Genomic DNA, 24,080 nt, shown 5'->3' with positions numbered 1-24,080 from the left:
GATGTTAATTGTGTATAGGAAAGATCCACATTGATACATTGAGAGTGGTATTTAACAAAAGGATTATACACATGTATAACCCTACAAACACACCTTACAAGGATGATGATTTTCAATTTTAAACATCAAAAAAACAAAAAAACACTAAGTAAATAAAATCTATACAAAACAAAAAACACAAATATTGCACGAACTTTACCCATCCCACCCCCCACCCTCTTCCCACATATGGTTCTCAGTGTCCTTTCATTTATATATATCTAAACAGTCTATATATAGTTTATACATACCCCCATTTGTATACATACATACCTATGTAAATCTACACATTACTCACAACAAATCCATCAATGAGGAAGTTTCCAGAGAAAGCAGAATGTCTATGAAGGGGCCCCAGATTTCTCTAAAGGCTGCATGCTTCTCTCTCACATTATATAATATATTTTCGGGTATGCACTAAGATATAAGCTCATTAATCTAATGTCTTACTGATGGTGAATTTTCAGATTTCCAGTTAATCAGAATACACTTTTTTACTGCAGTGCTCGCAAGTAAGATAAAGTATTTCTTGTAGTAGATCGCATTAATAGAACTTGTGTCCCCCAGGATCCATAGTTTAGGGTCCAGTTCAATTTGACTTCCTATTATCCTTGAGGTTAATTCAATGACACGTTTCCATAATTCTTCTATCATTGGGCAACTCCATAGCATGTGTATAAGATCACCATCAGTCACTTTACATCTCTGAAATTTGGAGGAAATGCTGCTGTCAATTTTATGTAACCTGTAGGAAGTGTAGTATGTCCTATGGAATATATTAAATTGAATTTGCCTGCGTTTTGTGGAGGTTAGCACAGTCTGTGCTTGTTCTAATAGATGACGCCAATCTGCCTCCTCATAAGTACAGTCTAGATCTTTTTCCCATTTCCCTTTAGTAGATGTTTTATCATAAACCGGTAGCTTTCCATTGATGATACCGTATATAGGAGATATTATTCCTTTTGCTGATCCGCGTAATTTGTTACATCGGTGGGTTTCAAGAGGAGTTTCTTTTGGGATATATGGAAATGTTTCTTTGGATTTCTCCTTAACCCAGTCTCTAATTGTAGGAATTTGAATAAACTATTTTTGGAAAGGCACTTTTCATTTAGTTGTTGGAAGTTAGCAAATGTATCATCAACGTATAAGTCAGCAACTGTTTGGATTTCGCAACACTGAATCAGCTATGTGGTGTGAGAGGTTGGGATTACCCCACAAAGGTGCCCTTCTAAGAAAAGAAATATTTGTATCTATAAGTGAGTGAGATTCTTGCCAAGCAGCAAATGTGTTCAGTATTATTGAGTTGTTTGTGAGTGTGGCCAAACATTTTTTTGTGCCTATGAATGGAATATCCTTTAAAGGCATCGACTTCATCTCATGTTGTTCTATTGGGACCCATCTAACCTCATTGTTCCCTGCATGTCGCCAGATCCAAATCGATCTGTACTGCGAAGCAAGACAATAATTACTGAATAACTTTTGTAACTATATTTGTAATGTATGTTTTATTTATAAAGTGTAGTGTTATTTTACATTTCATTACAGTTTCTGTATCTGAATACCTGAAAATCTTTAAACACTGTTTATTTCAGTCGTATCTTTGTTCAGTTGTATCTATTTGTTGCGTTTGCTTATTTTTTATGTTCTTTTTTAATTACTGAATGTTTACCTGTCTTTGATAATGCGTGAAATTTACATTAGTTAGGCTATAGTTGTTTTTCTATGGTATTTTTATACTACGTTCCTTGTGTAAGTGTTCTTCATCCTGTTAATTTTTGTTCATGGTTTTCAGCTACAATTAAATGTTTTGCAATAAGACTTAAAATAAATGTGAATGATATCTAAGATATTTTTTTTTTTATTAACCCTGATTGGAATCGAAATTAGGAATTGAAAAGAATCGGAATCGATAAACAAAATCGGAATCGTTAAAATTCAAACGATATTGAACTGACCTATAAACTCACACACCAGTCACAATGAAAAAACTATTCTTTTTGCACACAAGTTTCCTTTTCCCCTCCCTTGTAGTTCATGTTTAATGCATTAGAGCCTCAGTGATGATATCAAATAACCATGTGCTTCCTGTGTGTGCACTCACCAACACACAGCGAGCGTTTGACACCGAGCCCGAAAGCCCAACTATCCAAGACATTTGCCTCTTTATTCCTCCATGGGAATTCTCTCAGATGATGCAGGATTTCTGTGCTGTAGACGTAGGTTTGCCTGTGGGGAATCGCTCCATAAATGCCTCTTTATGCACTGTGTCAAAGAGAGCCCAGAAACCATTGTGTGCAGCCAAGGACGTGGTTAGTGTCATCATTTCTGTCTTTATGGAAAACATTCATTGTTTCCTTGAACCCTTGAGTTCCCAGAAGCTGCAGTCACCCTTCTATAGACGTCCCAGGCCATCAGAAAGCTCACTATCATTTTTTTTTTTTTGGCCCAAAAGGGGTTTTACAGTTGACAACAGAGTAGGAAGTGAAAATGGGAGATGAAATTGAAAGCAGCTTATAGTGGAGTGATGCAGATGGGATTTCTCTTCCCAAGCAATGGATCTGGCAGAGAGAGCGGAGGAGGGCTGAAATCTGCAAATACAGGAGTGACCTACTTCTTCTGGATGCTGGATCAATCACAGACATCTTCACGCAGAACCTGAGTCTTTCACACATCTTCGTTTTTGACTAAATGATGTCCTTTCAACTTAGTTGAGACTATGCTATTTTAGTTCATTTTACAAAACGTTATGTGAATCGATGGGAATGTCTTTGCATTGTCCTCTAATAAAATGTAGGAAATCTACTGTTATGTGTGCAAGCTCTTCTCCCTGTTAAACATGTACTGGAATTGCCATATCATTTTGTTAGTTGACAATAATGTACAAAATAACAAAGATGTGTCAAACTGTAACAGTTCAAACTCAATATAAACAAAATATAACAAGAACACTGAAAACTGCTTTTTTTTATAAGCTTAGCTATTCTAATAATCAATCATGCTTTAGAGACTGTTATTGATTGTCAGTGTTTTAAAGACTTTATAAGATATTACATTACATGTCACAATTCCTGTCTCGTTTCCCCAGTTTTGTGTTTACGGACTCTTATTTTGAAGTGTATTTTCTTTTCCTGTTGTTACCTGTTGTTTAGTTAGTTTTCCACAGTTACCCTTATTAGTTTCCATAGCGATTCATTAGCCACACCTGTTCCTTGTTAGTATCCTGTGTATTCACAGGATGTATGTTGTGCTTAGTGGATGTTACACGTGAGGTGTTTTCAGTTCTGCTTTGCATGCCTTGCTCCGTGTTTGGATTCGCCTACATGTCCCTGTGCCTGGACTTAATTTTTTTTTAAATTACACAGTACTGACTGTCATGTAACTTAGATTGTTAATTACAATAGTGTCGTTATTTGGCTCGAGTCAGTTTAGCGTGGATTCAATTCAGTTCCACAACAGTGCCGATATTGCCAAATGTGTCAATTATGATTCAGCTATAAAGCAACTCGACAGAAGACAATAGGGTCATTATTCAGTTCAGTTCAGTACAAGTTTTGTTTTCGAGTGAGTTGATTTATAAAGAGGTTAAGCTAGTTTCCTGCAGCTCAAATAGCTTTGATTTTTTAAATCAATTATTTCTACATTTGTCTTCTGCATTGTTAATATTTTATTTTCATGCACAGTATGTTTAATTAAAATCAGTCATCATGATGATTCACATTTCTTTTTCATCCTGCCTTCATTATCATTGATGAAAAAGATAAATGTTTTTTCAACATACTGTATTCATCAGCAGTTTTGTTGACGAGATTAACAATGAACACAGTTCTGTTTGAAAGACCTGTTTACTTGTTTATTGTGGTTTATTTATAGCATCCAATTGCCCGTGAAATCATTTGAAAGGGAGACACGGTCGGTCTGCAGCTAATTTATCAGTTATCAGTGACAGACTCTGAAAACATGATGTTCATTTTACTAGATGTGCAGTATTCAAGTCTTGATGGCACATCACAGACTGTTCTGATGTATTTTGAACACTTCAATGGCAAGATGTTGCTGAAATAGAAAGGTCCAATCTGATTGGCTAGCGCTAGTATGGGTGCACAGCTTTATCAGACCAGCAAACCCACATCTACACATGCCTTATTCCCTAATATACGTATATGGAAGGGATGATAATCAGTATGTGAAATAATTAGTATGTCTGGATTCACAGTAGGGATGCACGATATATCGGCCACCATATCGATATATGCTCATTTTTAATGTTATCGTTATCGGTCCGATAAGAAAATGTGGGCGATATATTAAAGCCAATAGTAATGTATTATGTACTTCAGATGTGCACTGGTCAACATGATGGTTTTGAATTGCTTTAAATATGATTGGAATCACTTCAAAAATAGTTTAGTGCAACATGTGCAGTGCAATTCTCTCATATCGACTACATAAAATTATCATGAGAACATAATTGTGTGCTTGGGACATGTATTTTAATGGTCTCAAAAAATATATAAAAATTTTGAAATTGGATGTATCGGCCAATATATCGATTATCGGCTTTCAAATATAAAGTATTATGATTATCGGTATCAGCCAAAATGCTCTTATCGGTGCATCCCTAATTCACAATATTTATAAAACATTAGAAGAAAAGTATTCGGATGACCTACTAAAAATTAATTGCATGCACACTTTAACAAACACATTCGAACGAAAGTTATGAAAACTTGAATATATTGACAACTTTTCTATATTTAATTTCTGAGGTAATAAGTTTGCAAGATTTTTTTTTCAAGTAAAGTTAACAAATGCTTTATAGTTGAATTGAATTAATTTAATAATGTATGAACATTAGACAGTTATTGATCTGAACTGAATCAACACTGAACTGACTTCAGCTGAATAATGACAAATAATTTTTTGGAGAATTTGAATTTGTCTCATATTTGATTATAAAGTTTGTATGGATTCATTATTTTACTGTGAATCTGCTTTGAAACAATCTGTATTGTATAAAGCACTATGTAAGCAAAGGCGACTTGACGTTATGGCAAAAACACTTCTCAGTAATCCACACGTGTCTGGAGACAGTATGAATTGAGTTTGAAAGCCGAGGGAAACGTTTGATCCACATTATTGCTGATTTGAATATGTCCTGCTATGCTCTTCTGCTCTATTAAGACGACCAGTGCTCATCTAAACATGCTTCCCCGTGTGTGTGTTTGGTTACAGTACCAGAAGACCTGTCCTTAGAGGAGCGAGACGAGCTGTCCAACATACGGCGCAGGAAAAAAGAACTGCTTGATGATATTGAGGTGAGAATGCAGTCGAAAATAAAGTTGTAGAAATTGTAGAATAGTTGAAGTTGTGTGTATCATGTATTTATTGCTTTGCATAATTCATCTATAGTGAGCTGCTGTTGCATTCTGAACATAACCTATTTTTCCTAATTGAATGCAACATAAAAAGTACCTTGTTTCTCTGTTGGTTAAACAGCTTTAGAACATTGTATTAGGCATTTTTTATCTAAAGCAACTTGCATTGTATTCAAGGTGCGCATTTCACATTTCCGGGGAGTCACCGCCATGATCTTGGGCTCTAGTGTTTGAATATCATGTAGAGACTTCTGTTTGATATGAACCTCTGTTTTCCAGCGCTTGAAGTTTGAGATCGCTGAAGTGATGACAGAAATCGAGCAGCTCACGTGTGTGGGCGAGAGGTGAGATATGAGAGATGGGAAATGTTTCCTTTTCATTGCAGCTCAACTGAAGCTCATGCAGATTTGCACCTGTTGGTCTTTTGTCCTTGCTGATCTGTCCTCTTCTAAACATTCATAAGCGCTCTATTCAGACTGTGTGGTTTGGTTGACAGGTCACCTGCAGGAGATGTGTGCTTTACACGCTTATGTCTTTTATTGAGCTTTAAACAGGAATATAGATTGACTCAGTGCGAGGAAACGGATGTTGAATATCTTACATTTAATAACCCAAATTGTTAGTTTAGTTTTTAGTTAAACCATGTGGTAAGGAATCAGTTTTTTTCTGGTTTATCTGAGATTGAAATAATGTAAGCATAATGTAACAGAACTCAAAACGTTCCTTTCTGTGTCCAAAAAGACCATTTATTGAAAATAAGCGGCACTAATTTTCAGCCAGATGAATACATTTAAACAACCAATTGAGGTATCTTGGGTGTTCAAACTTAGATACTATAGGAAGGTGTAGCCTATATACCTAAACACCAAAATATTCACCAAAATAACTAAATAAAAATAAAGTTACCATTTAAAACTGTTTTCTCTTTTGAAAAAAAAGGTAAATATATTTAGTATTCCCAAAAATACTTCTTAAAAATGATATTTTCTAAAGATCTGTCATGGTGCCAATAAAAAAGGTAGTGGAGTAAAATTAATTAGAGTGGTTTTAGTTTATTTACAAAAAACTAATGCTTAGAAGCCAAACCAGAAGAGAATAATCAACACAAACAGAAAGTGAGGAGAACTCAGGGTTCGTTTATTTAACCATGATGTACTTAAAACAGAAACGTTTTTCCTTGCATTGTTCACGTACAGATGACGGCAACGTTGTTAAAACGATCCCCATTCACACGAATCCATGAAAACGACTAAACATGCTGTATTATTCATGTCGGGCCAGTAGTTGGCGCTGTCACTTTGTTAAGAAACACTACGTGCCTATAGACTAAATATACGTAATGCACATGTGCGTGAAGTCACCGTTTTTCACAAATTCATGTTTTTGAAGTTCACACATCGGCATTGTTTTGAAAAACTTGCATTTTGAACATTTTCATTTTCAGGCCCCTAAAAGGCTGTTGTTGTGTAAATGAATGACCAAAACGCATAAACATTTTTCTGTTTCTGTTGAAAATGGTGTCGTGTAAACTGCCCCTAAACAAACTACATTGAACAAGAAACAGGTGCACAAAGCAACCAGTAACCATGGCAACCAACGAGGGAATAATCATCAGTAACCTAGGAAACAGAAAAGAAGCGATAAAATGGGGCACAAAAGGCAGCATGAACAGAACACTGGGAAACAATGAAATACAAACTAAAAGTCCATAAACAGAACATGTTTTCTTAAGACAAAACTATTATATAGACTAAACTAGACTAATTCAAATTCTTGTTAAGACTCTTCTTAAAAATAAATAAATGAAAAGTAGAGTTTTTTTTGCAGGTCTTCGCTAAGAACCATCATACAAACAGATAACATCAAAGCCTGTAATTTCCAGAATTGCAATTAATTTTCTTACAAACTAATTACATGCAGTTCATTAATAGTTGAATCAGAATGATAAATGCATTATATATATACAGCCTGAAAAATACGCTTTTTTAAATCTATTTGATCATAAGAAACAATATTTATGGGACAGTTGTTGTCAGTGAAACCACTTGCCTCAAAGGGACTCTTAATAAGGCTCTTAAATCTACAGGATTTCTGTAATCAGGACTGTTTGATAGTTATGAAAGTGTTGTTTGGCACATTGTATCACACAAGAGGTTCTTTGTCCGCCTTCAGTCTTATTAGGAGATCTTTGTTAAGACATATTTACTTCCATTCGCAGCAAAACAACACAGAGAAACAAACAAATTGCAATGGGAAGAAAGAAATTCAACATGGACCCCAAAAAAGTAAGTTATTGTATAGTCAGATATTATGTATTTGCATTCGTTCCTAAATGTTTGAATACTTTTAAAGCCTTTTCTTTATAGTAGGCTATTACTGAGCGATCAACGTTGTGACATTTTCCCTGACAGTATATTACATTCAGACATTTTCCACATACTTTTCCTGACATATATATAGGGTTGATCCTAAAATCCTTTTTTAAAATCAACTATCTTGCAGGGGATCCAGTTTCTTCTGGAGAACGACCTCCTGCAGCAGACGCCTGAAGACATCTCTCAGTTCCTCTATAAAGGAGAAGGCTTGAACAAAACCGTCATTGGGGATTACCTGGGAGAACGGTAAACCTTCGCTTCATTCCTTCAGTCTCTTACACTGCTTTATTCAGTGTATGTCCATGAGATGTGGGCCTGATTCATCACAAAAAACCTCCAGAAATTGATTGTTTGGGAGTAAAACAGCAGCAGTTAAGGCGAGACACGGCAGGCAAAAACATCATGTTTTTTTTCACTGGTCAATTTTGAGATTTTGGGATATTTGTCTGCAATAACATCTCTTTTTGCAGACTTGTGCTGAAAAAAAGTCTGAAATACAAATTTACGTCTTTATTTTACTACACATTGTCCATTTGCGTGTGTAGATTTCGCCTAAATTCAACAAAAGTTGACGTTTTAAATCATCCCGCTGATCCGCGAACTGCACCCTGTCATCACACACACCGTTAGAAAGCTCTCTCTCTCCTGTACAATGCTGTCAGATCCAAATTTGGTCATTTCCTTTTTATCAGCAACCAAAAGTTGAAGTGAAAGGGGGGATTAACTCTAAATGCGCAATCTCGTTTTACAATATAAATCTTTAAAGCCCGTATTCTCAAAATGACTTTTCTCTCATACTCTAAGTCCGAAATCTCCACTTCAGTAGCACCTATATACATTAAACTTTCCAGTCTCGTACCTATTATATTATGAACACATTTACAGAGGGATTTCTAAATATATTATTCATAGCTTGATTTATGTATCATTTTATTCCAAAAAATATGGCGAAAATCATTTTTTTAAGGCTATTGACAGTATATTCTGATTTACAGGATAACAAAAGTAGATATCCATAAATCCTTCTGTAATTTTTTCCCCATCTAATATGTGAACACAATGAAAAAATAATTTTGAACCTGGCTTTGTCCAATACTCAGATATTTTTTTTTTAAATATATGCAAATTAGCGCATATTTAATTAGATAATGCCTAATTTGCGTATTTAAATATTAAATTACAGAAAACTTGTAATATTTTTTTTTCTCATCTTGATGTAGGTAATAAACTGGGAAAGTGTCATGGTGATATTGGCTAGTTAAAAATTTTACCCTATTCACCTGTAGTGTCTTGCCTTAAACACCTCTGAAGGAAACGGACCACCTCTTAGGATGCGACTTGTCAAAACAACAGGATTTCATGAAGCATAGCTTAGATTCAACAGTGGAAGGCTGCTAAACATCACAAATGATCTTAAAAATCTACTTTTTAATGACAAACAATTGACCTTTCTTTGCAGAAAGTAACCGTTTCTTTTGTGTGTGGTTGTTGTTTTCTTGTAGGGATGATTTCAACATCAAAGTTCTCCAGGCTTTTGTCGAGCTCCATGAGTTTGCCGACCTCAACCTCGTTCAGGCTCTGAGGTGGGAACAGCTTTTCTGCGGGAATGCCTCGTTTCTAGACTATTTGGCTTAGAATTACTACAATAATATCATAATGAATTGGTTTCTACTTTGCTCAAAAATTCCCCCTTTTTATAGTATGACGGTAAATCGCGTTAAACTTGTCAAACTTGACCATTAATATTTATTTATTTTGCAGTGTGAAATTATTTTCATGACAATTAACTATAATAATATATTAAACTCAATAATTTTGAAAGAATCGGTTACATATTTTTTTTAAGTTAAGAAATTCAAACTAAGCAGAACTGGCAGATTTCTATTTTGTACTCATACATTTAAATTGCTCTTAACTTAAAATATCTGAGTAAACTAATTCATACATTTAAAATAAAATGATCATGTAATCTCAACTCAAATATTTTAGTGGTGTAAATTTGGCTAGCTTTAACTAGCCAAATAATTCAGTAAATGCTAACTTGCTAAAAGGTAACACAATGCTTTGATAGCATTTTTTTATTTATCCTTTATTTAACCAGGATGGTCCTATTGAGATATAAAATATCTTCTTCCAGGGAGTCCTGGTCAAAATGGAAGCACAAAAAATTTCACATAAACGACATACAAACATAAAACTAAGAATTTTACATAAAATTTTACCCAGCACTCATAAAATGACAACAAAAGCTACTTAACAAAACATGCACACGTTTCCTTTAAATTGGTCGCATTAGAAGAGCAATTGGTGAATGAGTATAAAACAGCATACCTGTTCTCAAACCAATTAATTCTGATTCAGAATCAGAAAAAAACCCCTCAAAAGTACAGAAACATTACACTTAATTTTAGCCTTTACTCTCCCGTTCGAATGTGTCCTGGCAAAGCATGCTGTGAAACAGAAATTCCAGCCCAGGTTTAGTCAAATTTAAGTTTGTCTAAATTAAAAGAAACAAGTTCATAAAACCCAAATTCTCTCAAACTCAAAACTCAACAATTCATATTACTTAAAATGTGTCAGTTTTGTGAACTCGAAAGAAAAAGAAAGCTCTAAATACTCATAAAAGTTGATTTGATTGAACTGATTAGTTTAATTTAAGTTGACCCTACTCAAAGAAAGGGTGTCCTGGACTTACTTGCTGTCTCCACACAGGCAGTTCCTCTGGAGTTTCAGACTTCCCGGCGAGGCCCAGAAAATTGACCGAATGATGGAGGCGTTTGCGTCCCGGTACTGTCAGTGCAACCCGGGAGTCTTTCAGTCCACAGGTCAGACATGAGCAAAACAGCCAGTGTCCATACTAATGCTTGCTTCTGTCCCGCTTCGTTTCAGAGAGATGATGGTCAAAAAAACATCAGTTTAGGCCCAAAACACACCCAATCGAAATGCATCTCGCAAGATTGTTTTTGTGCATCCTTGATGCATTATCAGCATTGCTGCAAGGACATTAGCATAACGTTTTCTCTTTCAGGGGCGCTTTTCCCAAAAGCATCGTCAGCCAAATATGCACGCAGGTTCCTTCATTACCAACATAGTTAAACCAGCTGGCGTTTTTCCCGAAATCATAAATCCAACAAACATTCGCAAACAGCGTTGCAAACATTGCGTGGTTGGAACTTCAGTTCTCAAGTTGTGATAAGATGCATACACTATAAAAAATTATGTGTTGGCTCAACAAAACCAAACAAAAAATTAAGGCAACAGTTTGCATCAATGTTGCATTTTTGAGTGACAACAAGCTACATCGAGTAAGAGCAACTTAATAATTTGAAGCATAAGCACAAATTTTTAAGTTGATTACTCACAAATATTAAGTTGCTCCGACTATCAGAGTTGTAGCCCTGGAACCCATTAATCTCATCTATTTCATGAGCTATCATAGCACATGCTAACATAACTTATTTAACATGTATTTTTAATGAACAAGCAAGATATTACATTAGCACAATCATTGCTTATAGATTCAATGTAGTGTTTACCTTCATGATCTACTCTTACAGAAACTCAAACTGTTATGTCAAACATAACAGCATTAAACACTAACAGGGGTTTTCCTTTAGTAAAAACAAATAAATTAACACTTAATTTCAACATTATCAACTTATCCAGTCCTATGCAAAGCATGCTGGGAACTAGAAATACATTGCCTAATTTCCAAAGTTATCAACACAATTTCATTAAGTTACTACAACCTATAAAATAAAAAAAGCAAATTAACGCAGAAATTTGAGTTTAAATTACAGACGATATTTAGTTGATGTAACATTGTTATGTCAACAGAACTCTAAATACTCAACAAAAAAATAAAAAAAATAATTTTTTCAACTTAAAAGGTTTTATTAAAACAATACATTTTAATTTTTTTAACTTGCAATCATGCATTTATTTAAGTTGTGATAACAGGCCCCCTGAATTACTTTTTATATACATAGTTTCTTGTTAAAATTACATGTAGGCTTAAATAGATCATGCTCTCGGGCACAAAAACAAGCTAACAATATATAGCTTTCACCCCATTTAAATTTATTCTATATATGTTATTGTTTTTGACGAGTATGCATGTGCATAAACGCGTCAGAGAACCCCGTAGTGTGACGTATGAAGGAACCTACAATTAATCAAACAACAAATAAAGCAAAACAAAAACAGTGGGGTAGTCCTCAGTTCGTTACAGGAGTGTGCTTACGTGTTGAAGGGCTTTCTGTCGTTTATGCAAACCAACTATAATAATATTAGACTAATTGTGATCTGGAATCGATTCAATAGCAGAAGTTATTTCTCCACCACCTGCATGTGATGTCGGGTTTGGTTTTGGTTAGTTTACTTGTAATTATGCATAATTTACTATTATTACTATAGTAAGTTCATCTTGGTGTAACTTCGTCACCTTAAAATATGTTGTAACTGATTGTTTATGGTAATGAAACAAGTTGAGAGCTCATGTCATGATGTGTTTAGAGAGTAAACCGTTAGAAAACAGCTCAGTCTGGCAGAGAAAATGGGCCTTTTTCAATTTGAAGGTTTATTTATGCCAATTTTCTCCGTGACGAGCCCTTAAATCAAAACAAAGCTTCCCTATGTGGATATAAATTATACTAGCAGTCAAAAGTTTGGAATAATATTTTTGAAAGAAGTCTCTTCTGCTCACCAAAGCTGCATTTATTTTATTAGAAATACAGTAAAAACAGTGAAATATGTGAATATAAAAAATGTAATTTATTCCTGTGATCAGCATCATTACTCCAGTCTTCAGTGTCACATGATCCTTCAGAAATCACTCTATGATTATTTGATGCTCAAGAAACATTTATTATTATCATCAATGTTGAAAACAGTTGTGCTGCTTCAGATTTCTGTGAAAATCGTGAAACACTATCATTCAAAAGTTTGGGGTGAGTAAGATTTAAAAAAGAAAAGAAAAAGAAATAAATAATTTTATTCAGTATTGATCAAAAGTGTCAGTAAGTACATTTTACAAAATATGTCTATTTCAAATAATTCAATTCAATTCAATTCAATTCAAATTTATTTGTATAGCGCTTTTCACAATACACATTGTCTCAAAGCAGCTTTACAGAAATTGCATTTCGGAAATGTACATAGAAAAATACAGTTAGTTAATCAAGTATTAATGTTTCTTGAACATCAGAATGATTTCTGAAGGATCATGTGACACTGAAGACTGGAGTAATGATGCTGAAAATTCAGCTTTGATCACAGGAATAAATTATACTTTATATATTCACATAGAAAACAGCTGTTTAAATTGTAATTATATTTCACAAGTCAAGTCACATTTACAGTATTTATATAGCGCATTATATATATATATATATATATATATATATATTTCAAAGCAGCTTTACAGAGATAACAGGAAAATAATGCAAAAAGTTTGTTTCCAGAAGAAAATAGAGTCACAGTCCAGCTTGAGTAAGTTCAGTGATGTTTCATTTTTGTTTTTAAAAAAAGTGATTAATTTAATTCAAATGTTAAATTTAATGTACCCAACTAAGCAAGCCAAGCCAATGGCAACAAATGTGGAAAAGGGCGACACAGTGGCATTGTGGTCGTGTCACAATATTATTTTCACATTATTATTAGCCTATTAATTTTAATAGTAGACCACAAATATTATTGCTGTTCACAGAGTCACTCACAACTTTTTCAATTCCAGTTACTGTACAGAAAATGCTTACAGGGCTTTTTACTGTGCATTGGATTATATGGTTTATGGTATGTGTGTGTGTGTGTGTGTGTGTGTGTGTGTGTGTGTGTGTGTGTGTGTGTGTGTGTGTGTGTGTGTGTGTGTGTGTGTGTGTGTGTGTGTGTGTGTGTGTGTGTGTGTGTGTGTGTGTGTGTGTGTGGTTATTGTGTAACAACCGGCCTACTACAGTCCATAAAACAGTCCATAAGAATCCTACCCTAAAACAGTACCCTAAAACAGTCCATAAGAATCCTGGCGTATTGCTAGTCCCAAAGTGAATGTGAGTCCACAGGCCAGTTTGCTGGTGATCATCCATTGGTCGTAGTGTGAGCAACGACCTCCTTTGTTTGACATGCTGCCTCCTTAATACTGTCTATTTCCTGTAGACCCAGAATGGTTTAAAGACACACACACATTAAAACTGATAAGAGGAATAAAATGGACTAAAATGACAACATGTAAACCTATTAAAACTCTAATATACATAAAATCATCATAATAAAACATGTGTCATGAATTATGCGTCTGTTTATGTTGCAGACACATGTTATGTCCTGTCCTTCGCCATCATCATGCTGAACACCAGCCTTCACAACCCCAACGTCAGGGACAAACCGGCCGTAGAGCGCTTCATCTCCATGAACAGAGGCATTAATGAGGGAGGAGACCTGCCAGAGGACCTGCTCAGGGTAATCATGCTGACCAGCTTTTCTGGTGAAAAAGTGTATAAATGTTTATGTTTTTATAAAATGGCGGATGGTTTGTCGAGATAAGACTCATATTCCTCGTCTGGGATCGTGTCGAGACTTTGAAGCTGCACTGAAACTCACATTTGGACCTTCAACCCGTTGAACCCCATTGAAGTCACTATATGGAGAAAAAAGCCTGGAATGTTTTCCTCAAAAACCTTAATTATTAAATTATCAGGAATTTTTAATTCTGAAGTGAACTAATCCTTTAACGAGGTCAATCGAGTCCGCTAACACTAACAACAACACTAACTATATTTACTCTCCTGTCTCATTTGGGTCAGTTTCCATATGAATGCCTTTAAATCTCTGAGCCAGTCATGATTAATGCAGTAGCAGCCATAGGACCGTCTTAAATATTTTACAGAGGCATGCGTGTAAATGTACTGAATCTGCATATATTAACAGCACTAATGTCTCTGCAGAACCTGTACGAGAGCATCAAGAGCGAACCCTTCAAAATACCAGAGGACGACGGCAACGACCTCACACACACGTTCTTCAACCCGGACCGAGAAGGCTGGCTCCTGAAGTTAGGTCAGAAACAGACTCTTACTCTTACTGTTGAACTCTTACTTTTACTGTTGAACTCTTATACTCTTACTCTTATACTCTTACTGTTATACTCTTACTGTTATACTCTTACTCTTACTGTTATACTCTTACTCTTATACTCTTACTGTTATACTCTTACTGTTATACTCTTACTGTTATACTCTTACTCTTACTGCTATACTCTTACTCTTATACTCTTACTGTTATACTCTTACTGTTATACTCTTACTCTTACTGCTATACTCTTACTGTTATACTCTTACTCTTACTGCTATACTCTTACTGTTATACTCTTACTGTTATACTCTTACTCTTACTGCTATACTCTTACTGTTATACTCTTACTGTTACACTCTTACTCTTACTGCTATACTCTTACTGTTATACTCTTACTCTTACTGCTATACTCTTACTGTTATACTCTTACTGTTATACTCTTACTCTTACTGCTATACTCTTACTGTTATACTCTTACTCTTATACTCTTACTCTTATACTCTTACTGTTATACTCTTATTCTTACTGTTATACTCTTACTCTTATACTCTTACTATTATACCCTTACTCTTACTGCTATACTCTTACTGTTATACTCTTACTCTTACTGCTATACTCTTACTGTTATACTCTTACTCTTATACTCTTACTCTTATACTCTTACTCTTATACTCTTACTGTTATACTCTTACTGTTATACTCTTACTCTTACTGCTATACTCTTACTGTTATACTCTTACTCTTATACTCTTACTGTTATACTCTTATTCTTACTGTTATACTCTTACTCTTATACTCTTACTATTATACTCTTACTCTTACTGCTATACTCTTACTGTTATACTCTTACTCTTATACTCTTACTGTTATACTCTTACTCTTATACTCTTACTGTAATACTCTTACTCTTACTTTTAAAAATTACTCTTACAAATAGAGAAGGTGATCTGATGATGTTGGTTGTGTTTTAACATAATCATTGTATCACAATCATTTGACCTGAATCACTGAACTCATATAGAACCAAAATTCTGAGTTAAGTTTACCTTATGGATTATTGCAGCACTGCTGTTGTAGAGCATACCATTTTATTAGCCTTTTCAAAGAAAACCAAATGATCAAATCAACAAAAAAGAATGAAAAAGAAACTTTAAAAAATGTTGTTTATGTAGGCACACACAGACATCAAGAATCAGCCTGTGAATCTCAACAATGGTGACAATTATAAAGCATGTTGCAGTGCATTCTGGGTGCCACCAATCAAAACTCATTCATGGCTCCCATCATGCATTTCTGCAAGAATAAATAATGAGCTTATGTTCAGAGGTGATCTGTTTGTCACCATTGCTGAGATTCATACGCTAAATATTGATGTCTGTGCGTGCCTGCATACAAATGTTTATTTGAAAGTTTTTTTGTAGATTTTTATTTTATTTTGATCTGATCATTTGGATTTCTTTGAAAAGGCTAATAAAATGGTATGCTCTACAACAGCAGTGCTGCAATAATCCATAAGGTAAACTTAACTCAGAATTTTGGTTCTATATGAGTTCAGTGATTCAGGTCAAATGATTGTGATACAATGATTATGTTAAAACACAACCGACATCATCAAATCACCTTTTCTATTTGATTATCTGGCTGTTATAACTCATGTACAGCAGCCAAACATAATATTAAGTTAATAATGTGGGGGTCAAGAGCCCAACTAAAACAAACACTCATCTCCATAATGGTGACCTGCAATTCCGGTTTTCTCCGGACAAAGACGTTGAAAAGACATAATTTTGCTTAGTGGGTACACACTCAAAAGTATGCACTTTTTATTCACAAAAAGAGTAAAAACTTTTAGGGCGTATAAGTAGGCGAATTAAGACGCAGCAATCGTGAAAAGTGTGCAAGTGTCAGATGAAGCTGGATGCTGTACATGTACATGAAATCTGTAACAAGTCAATTTACTTTTTTAAATGTCAGCTCTCACAGACTTTATTTTGTACATTTTGAGGCTCTTGACGGATCTGCAGAATTAAGGAAAAAGTCTGTTACGCCCGATTGTAACTTTAAGCAAGCAGCATGTAAACTACTGAAACACTGTGTACGAGCCATTTCACTCGGTAATCTGATGTAAAGAGAATCTGGCGGGCTCTAATCTGATTGGATAACATTAAGCTTGTTTCAGTCCTTTTGGGTACAGAGTTGTGTTTTACAGTAAGTGTTTCTGAGGGAAAAAAATAATTACTGTATTTTGCCATTTTTGCCAGGTTACTTGCCTCAGATCTTTAAAAGATTTGAAAAGAGTTTTAAGGTTTGAAAAAGATGGTTTGAGAGTGTGATTTTGCAATGGCTATTACCACCAAATCCGCTTCAAGGAAAGTCTGTACACTCGGCGGCCATATTAGCATGCTATTCTGGACATACAAGACCAAGTCCTGTCTTGAAGGGGGAATCCTTTAAATGTTGTTTTATGCTTTTTATACGTATTTTTAAGGCTAGACGAGTCAATGCGCATGTGCATTCATAAGAGCAAGTCTCAGGTTTCTAACTGGAGATGCAGTGACACAATGATTTTTCCAATCAGTGATTGGCTCATTCACTTTAGAAGGCGGGACTTATTCCGCATTATTGCGCGTTGCAGTTTCTCCCATTCATGAGTAATAGGTGTGAACCGTCTTTCTATATCTATAGTCTTTGTTTACACTAAGTGAAAATAGCATCATTTCCTTTGTGATATGCTATTTACACTTTTTAAAATAGCGATAGATTCTATTTACATTATGTAAAAATAGCAATATTACAAGCAAAGTCACCTTAATTTATTTATACAGCGCTTTTTACAGTACAGATTCTTTCAAAGCAGCTTTACAGAGATAACAGGAAATGTTATCAAAGTTTGCAACAAAGTTTGTTTCCAGAAGAAAATAGTGTCGCAGTCCAGCTTAAATACATACAGTGATGGTTCATTTTTGTTGTAAAAAAATATTAATTTAGATCAATTATATATATATATATATATATAGCGGCTCTGGACTAAACCATGATGGTGTCAATGGAGGCAGGAAAAACCTTGGGAGAACCCAGGCTCAGTGTAAACCGTCAGATGCTATTTATACTTATAAATAGTGGCAGATACTATTTACGCCTCAAGTGTTGTTTTACATTAAACAGTATGCAATAATAACGTAGTGTAAATTAATATATTTATTAAAGTTATTAAATGGATGCCGCCTTATTGGGACAATAATGCCCTCCCTACACCTAACCCTAAACGCTTTATTATTAAACACACATTAAACACCTTATTTACACTTATTAAATATTTTCTTCATTTTAATTGAAAATAAATGCCTTTCCGATCTGATATGAGATGGGGAAACGATGTAGAGTGAGTTCGGCAAACAGAGGATTCGATCTCGTGTCGATTTGCGTCAAAACTTTCTGCCACACGCTTTTACCCCTACACGATTGCAACGGTTGATAATAACTTTAATTCCCTAACTGTGTCTGTCCCAATCAGACGTTAGTGTACATAGCCTCTGCCAACATATTTGCAATTAGTGTAAAAACACACTCCGTTTCGCAATTATTAGAGCGCAAACTAGACTAGCAGAACTGTGTTTAGCTTTGTTTCTGAGTTATGTCAGTACTTTTTTCTGTAAAACCCTTTGCAGAGACGCTCCATCATTACTTTAAAAGCATATTTTTATTACTGTGCTATAATCTATTTCAGATAAACCCATGGCATGCAAAAACTAGGTCTCTTGACCTCTCATTCAGATGCTTTCTTCCTGTCTTCTATGTGTGTCGTTATTGAATAAGCGGCGGTGGGAACCAGACTTTATGCCGAGAGTCAAGTGTCTGGCTTTGCATGGGAGCAAAATCCCGGAAGTGCCGGTTGTGATCCTCAAATGAAGCCCTGCAGGGATGTCAGATATACAGAGTCTGCTGTGTTTCCTATGTATCAAAAAAATCTAAGAATTATTAAATCAACATGCATTTACTAAAGTAGTTGAAGGCCATAAGATATTATGTCTTGTTTTCTGGGTAAATAAATCAAAATGAAGTGAGTTGTTGCTTAAAAAAAAAAATTCAAACAGAAAAAAGATAATTTTTCTTACCCCATTGGCAGATAGACCAACGCTACTTTTGCGTCATCGAAGGGTAACGCCCCTTTTTGGGGGAAAACAAACCGATCCGGGGTTACAGAGGTGTCCCTTTGAAAGGGTCGAAAATTGGATTAAAAACCCCACGCAGTGGCCAAATATGGACTATTCAGACATCAACCACTATCTCGTGGAATCACCAAAATGTTGCCTTTTTTTGTCATTAACACAATCACAGTATGACAAACTAGACGATGAGGCCATGAGGGATGTTCCATTGTGGCTATTTGTATTTTGGTGAAGAAATGATTTTCTTCATCTTCCGAGAATTTAACACCGGTAAATACACTATTATCTCAGACCATGCCTCTGTTTGTTCAAGATAGCTTGTGAAATGATATATTAAAGATGTTAACCAAACCTAAAGTGATGGGAAAAGATGAAATGCCAGGAAAGATTAGGCTATAATAGTTTTTGCGTTTACTTGCATAACTTTTGTGTTAGCTATATAGGCCACATATTTCCTCCCAGCTCTTTATTTCATTCTCCAAAGTTTCTCTGGGGCAATTTTTCGTAGAAATTTTATGACCGAATAAAACTTTCTCGGGCAATTCAAAAGTGAACGTAGAATAGAGATATAACGTTAATTTGTTAGGATCATATAGACCAACGCTACATATTTTGCGGTACAATCTAAACCTTTTTACAACTTTCAGAGTCCTAGCACTCTAGACACAAGCAGAAACCAGCCAAGTCCACTTTAGTCCTAGCCTGCCACTATTTCAACAGTAAAATCAGTTACTAGCCAAGGTAGCGTGCCTAGTGGGAGCTAATCACGTAGCTGCTAGCAGCTAACTAGTATAGCTAGTCGACAACAAAACTATGTCAATAGTTTAAATCAAGTTAAATATGATCCAAGTGACATTGCCTCATCGTCTAGTTTGTCATTCTGTGAGTGTGTTAATGACTGAATATGTGTGTAGATGTCTGAATAGTCCATATTTGGCCACTGCGTGGGGTCATTAATCCAGTTTTCGACCATTTCAAAGGGACACCTCTGTAACCCCGTATCCAGTAGCTTCTTTAAATACCGCTCACAGTCCTCGGCAGGCAAAGTATGTTTGTGCCATTTTTGCTGTCAAGAAACTTTGCAGATCTAGAGCGAGTTCTGTTCTCAGAGAAATCCGTTTGTTTTCCCCAAAAAAGGGGCGTTACCCTTCGATGACGCAAAAGTAGCTATGGTCTATCATTTTACTATTTTTAAGTAACAACTCACTTCATTTTGATTTATTTCCCCGGAAAACAAGACATAATATCTTATGGCCTTTTAATACTTTAGTAAATGCATCTTGATTTAAGAATTTTTTGATGTTTGGACTAGAAACAAGACAAGAATACTAAGTAAGAATGTAAGTTTGCAGTGCATTTTCTGTCCCGTGACTGTCTGGCGTTCTCTACAAGAGGTACGTAACATAACCAGGACATCGTTCCCTCTTTTCATCTCCTTTAACCTTCATGTGATCCTCTCCTGACTGTCACTCAAGGTCCGGTGTGTAGGCTTATTGTTAGGCTGCTTCTGGGGTCAGAGGTCAGATTGCTATAGTTCCACTTAAAAACAAGGTCATACATTTATGCATTTGGCAGATGCTTTTATCCAAAGCGACTTTGCATTGCATTTCAAGGTACACATTTACACTCTTGTCAGTTCTTGGTTTCCCAGGGAATCGAACCCATGACCTTGGCGTTGCAAGTGCAATTTATAGCAATTATTTATGCTGCTAGCTACTATAAAGTAAGAAATAATAATAAAATAAGTAGATCACTAAACAAGCAGATGCCGATGTAAAATAACGATTATCAACATTAAGGTTTAGTGCACATGGCTGGATTTGGCGTATTGGCTCTGGACACACAAATTCCTTGTTTTCTATGTAATGTCCCGGTAGACCTATATACTGTCTAATAATAACGGTACACATTTTTATATGTTTCCCTCAGCTGTACGCGGTGGGAAGCTTTTTACAACTCAAATTATAATGCTTTTTCTCACTACAACTATCCCTGGGTTGGATCTGTGGAAATGTACACTGGAAAATGTTTGTTCTCCAGGACTCCAGAAATTAAATCAGATTAAACAAACATGCACTTATTTAAGAACAGTATTCATTTATTTGTTAGTGTGTTTATTTAAAAAGTTTAAATAAACTTCTAAACTTCTAAACCAAAAAAATCTTATTTCTCTATGTTCAAAATGGCATGGCCAAAATCACTGAATACGTTACTGTTCACTGAACAAAATCTGTAATAACTTTAAGTTTTATAAGCATAACCATAATTTTGAATCATGTGGTTACCCTGAACAGAAAGTGCTCATTTTAAAAACGCTATTTTAATAATAAAAAAGCTAAATTTAGAATGTATGATTCTGTATAACCCACAAAAGTGTGGCTGGGTAAATATTCCAAGGAAAAACAAATATGTTTGAAATGTTATTAAAGTTTATTCATTACAATTTCTGTTGACCAGAACAATGGTTTACATTCGTTCATTGCATTCATGTTCTATTAATTTAGCCGACTTTTTTTTTTTTAATCGAAGTGACTTACCGTACAAATGAGGAAGATCACAAACCATCTGTCGTAGAGTCTCTAATATTAAAAGTACACAGTACCAGGTTTAGTGAAAAAAATAGATTAGTTAAGACAGAACAGAGGTGAAATTCAGCGTTTTTGTAGCCACGAATTTAATGTCTACATACATTACTTATCTTTCATATATAAACTTGCCTTGAAAAAATACTTGAGCACTGCAAAATGGGTGCAAATGCATTTGCTATTTAAACAACGTGGCGCAGGACGTAAACATTTTTTTTAATAGTGTCAAGGGCTGAAACTAGCAAAACACACTTGCGTCGTGCCGGGTGTGTGATAGGGCCCGATATCTGAAAAAGCACTTTAAACTAACTTTATGGTTTTATGTAAAGAATTCACAAATATTGTATTAGCAATTATATCCCCATACCTGTAAATCTCACTGTAATCAATAACTACGTGCTGTCCGAAAGACCCTGATCTTTGGCCTGTGTCATTGGGATTGTGTCAATGTCCCTCTGTCATTATGATCTCTCTGAATAACACTTGTTCCCATCATGTGTGTGTCCTTCTTTCATCAGTGCTTTGACTGTGTCTCTGCCATCTTTTGAGACTGAGGTGGCGTCAGAGTGGTGAAAGTAAATCATGGGAATAGGGAAGTGCAGAAAGCACGGCTTCAATCTCTCCCGATGCGTGCGCTTCCAGCGGATGTGCGTTCAGCATCTGTGGGACGTGCTGGAGTCGGGAGAGGGGGTGGATAAGCCTACAGCGCTGTGCTCGATACACCGCGTTATTACTGCCAAAAACAGCACACCATACAGCAGGGGAACGACTGCAAATGAGTCAGAGGCTTTCATGTGTGTGAGTGTGTGGGGGTGTGCGAGAGAGACTGTATTTTTGCACCATTTCTAAAGCATGATAATGGCGTTTGTACGTTTGCAATGAGATATTTCATTTAATTTCATTGCAAAATGCAATCTCTTGTAAGGTGTGTGTTTTTTTTTTTTTTTTGTGAAAGATTGTTTGTGAGGAATAACCCAAATAAGGGTAGCACTGTGATCCAAGCTCTCTTTGACATCTGTCTCGAATAGAAATAACTTCTCTCAGTTATTGCAGCGTTGCTCCCGGACATTTCTGTTTTTTGCTTTGCTTATGGTCAGGAGTTGAGATCGAGTTAGGGTTGTGTGCGCTGCTTCTTGTGAAAAAGAACTGCACTATATTATTCCCGTTATAAGCACTCTTATTAAAGAGTGTAATGTTTTTGGATACTTAATTTCATGTTATCTGCTAATGAACAAAGATATATTATAGGTTAAATTTATATTAAATGCAAGTAGTTGTATCATTCTTTTTTATGAACCGTTCAACTTTGCATATAAAACAAAGCAGTGTTGCACCGTCAGGCCATTTTCTCGCATTAAAGAAGACATGAGGTCACTAAAGTAGATCTACTCTTCTAACAAAATACTAATTGTCTGCACTTTTTACTATACCATTCATTTTTTTGTATAAACGGTTGAATTTAAGAGTGCTTTTTTTGAACCACTTAAGTAGGATTTAAAGTCTCCCTGTGGTGAAAATCAAGTTTTTAATGTTGTTTATATGTCTATGTGGTGTTTTTAATATGCTTTAAGACAAACCATGTGTAAATTCATAAGTCGACAGCATTGCTGAGTATTTTCTGCTTAAAACTGCAGTGAACCAAAGACAGTCTCAAAAACACGGTTTGAAATCGCTGGTGTTTCTGACGTCACAAACGACCTTGTAACCAATCAGATCAACGTGTGATCGTCAACGAGTGGATCTCTGAGTGAGTGAGTGAGTGAGTGGAGGCGGGGGCCATTTGCATATTCATAGAACCACGCATACTAAATGAGGCAAGGGTGTCGAGTTACATTCAAGATATTTTTAAGGCATGAAGAAGGAAAGAACATTTAAATATGTAATTTTAGTGATCAAAGATGAGTTTTAATGTATAAAATAAAAGACTAGAGAGGGACTTCATAAGTACATCTTTATATTTAATGTATTTGAAATGTGGTTAAAGTGTGCTTCTGAACATACTGACAAGCTACTAAAATTGTATGTGTTTCTATTGAAACTACATTACATTTAAATATATTTATAATTACACATTTGTAAAGATAAAGTTGCAATTTAGTGCATTTTAGATATATTTACTTTCAATACAACAATAGCCATGTTTCCACTGTCGGGCCAGTGCGAGGCGGGGCTTTACTAAAGCACGCCTGCAACACACCTCCCCGCAACAACGGCACACTAACCCTTCATCAGAAAATTAATCAGAAAGAAATCACTGGAAACTAGCGAGATCGCAAAACAAACATGATAAAAGCGACCGTTTGCTGCCATTTTGTTGTATACTTGAAAAGCCAGGAATCGATGTTTTACCACAGGTTTACAATAAAAAGTGATACATTGATCATAATGAATTAATTTGTGTCAAAATTGCACATTAGTCACACAGAAATAAAGTGGTTTACCGTTAGGTCTATTTCACAAAAGAAAGAGGAC

At 35.3% G+C, this 24,080-nt stretch overlaps 1 protein-coding gene across 3 annotated transcripts in view; it reads left to right on the top strand.

The window, feature by feature from the left end:
- The window catches only part of cyth3b (cytohesin 3b), a 56,183-nt gene that overhangs the window by 25,634 nt on the left and 6,469 nt on the right, over positions 1 to 24,080 (top strand). For all 3 annotated transcript variants that reach the window (XM_077230628.1, XM_077230629.1, XM_077230627.1), the window contains exons 2-9: positions 5,272 to 5,354; positions 5,694 to 5,758; positions 7,633 to 7,699; positions 7,917 to 8,035; positions 9,292 to 9,372; positions 10,502 to 10,614; positions 14,094 to 14,242; positions 14,728 to 14,839. In XM_077230628.1, coding sequence (XP_077086743.1) covers positions 5,272 to 5,354; positions 5,694 to 5,758; positions 7,633 to 7,699; positions 7,917 to 8,035; positions 9,292 to 9,372; positions 10,502 to 10,614; positions 14,094 to 14,242; positions 14,728 to 14,839 — 789 coding nt within the window. The remainder of the gene's footprint in view (positions 1 to 5,271; positions 5,355 to 5,693; positions 5,759 to 7,632; positions 7,700 to 7,916; positions 8,036 to 9,291; positions 9,373 to 10,501; positions 10,615 to 14,093; positions 14,243 to 14,727; positions 14,840 to 24,080) is intronic.

Source organism: Siphateles boraxobius, unplaced genomic scaffold, assembly GCF_051911475.1.
Source record: "Siphateles boraxobius isolate OS27281-9 unplaced genomic scaffold, OSU_SipBor_1 15, whole genome shotgun sequence".
Taxonomy (NCBI): domain Eukaryota; kingdom Metazoa; phylum Chordata; class Actinopteri; order Cypriniformes; family Leuciscidae; genus Siphateles; species Siphateles boraxobius.
This window is presented reverse-complemented; position numbering and strand designations above follow the sequence as displayed.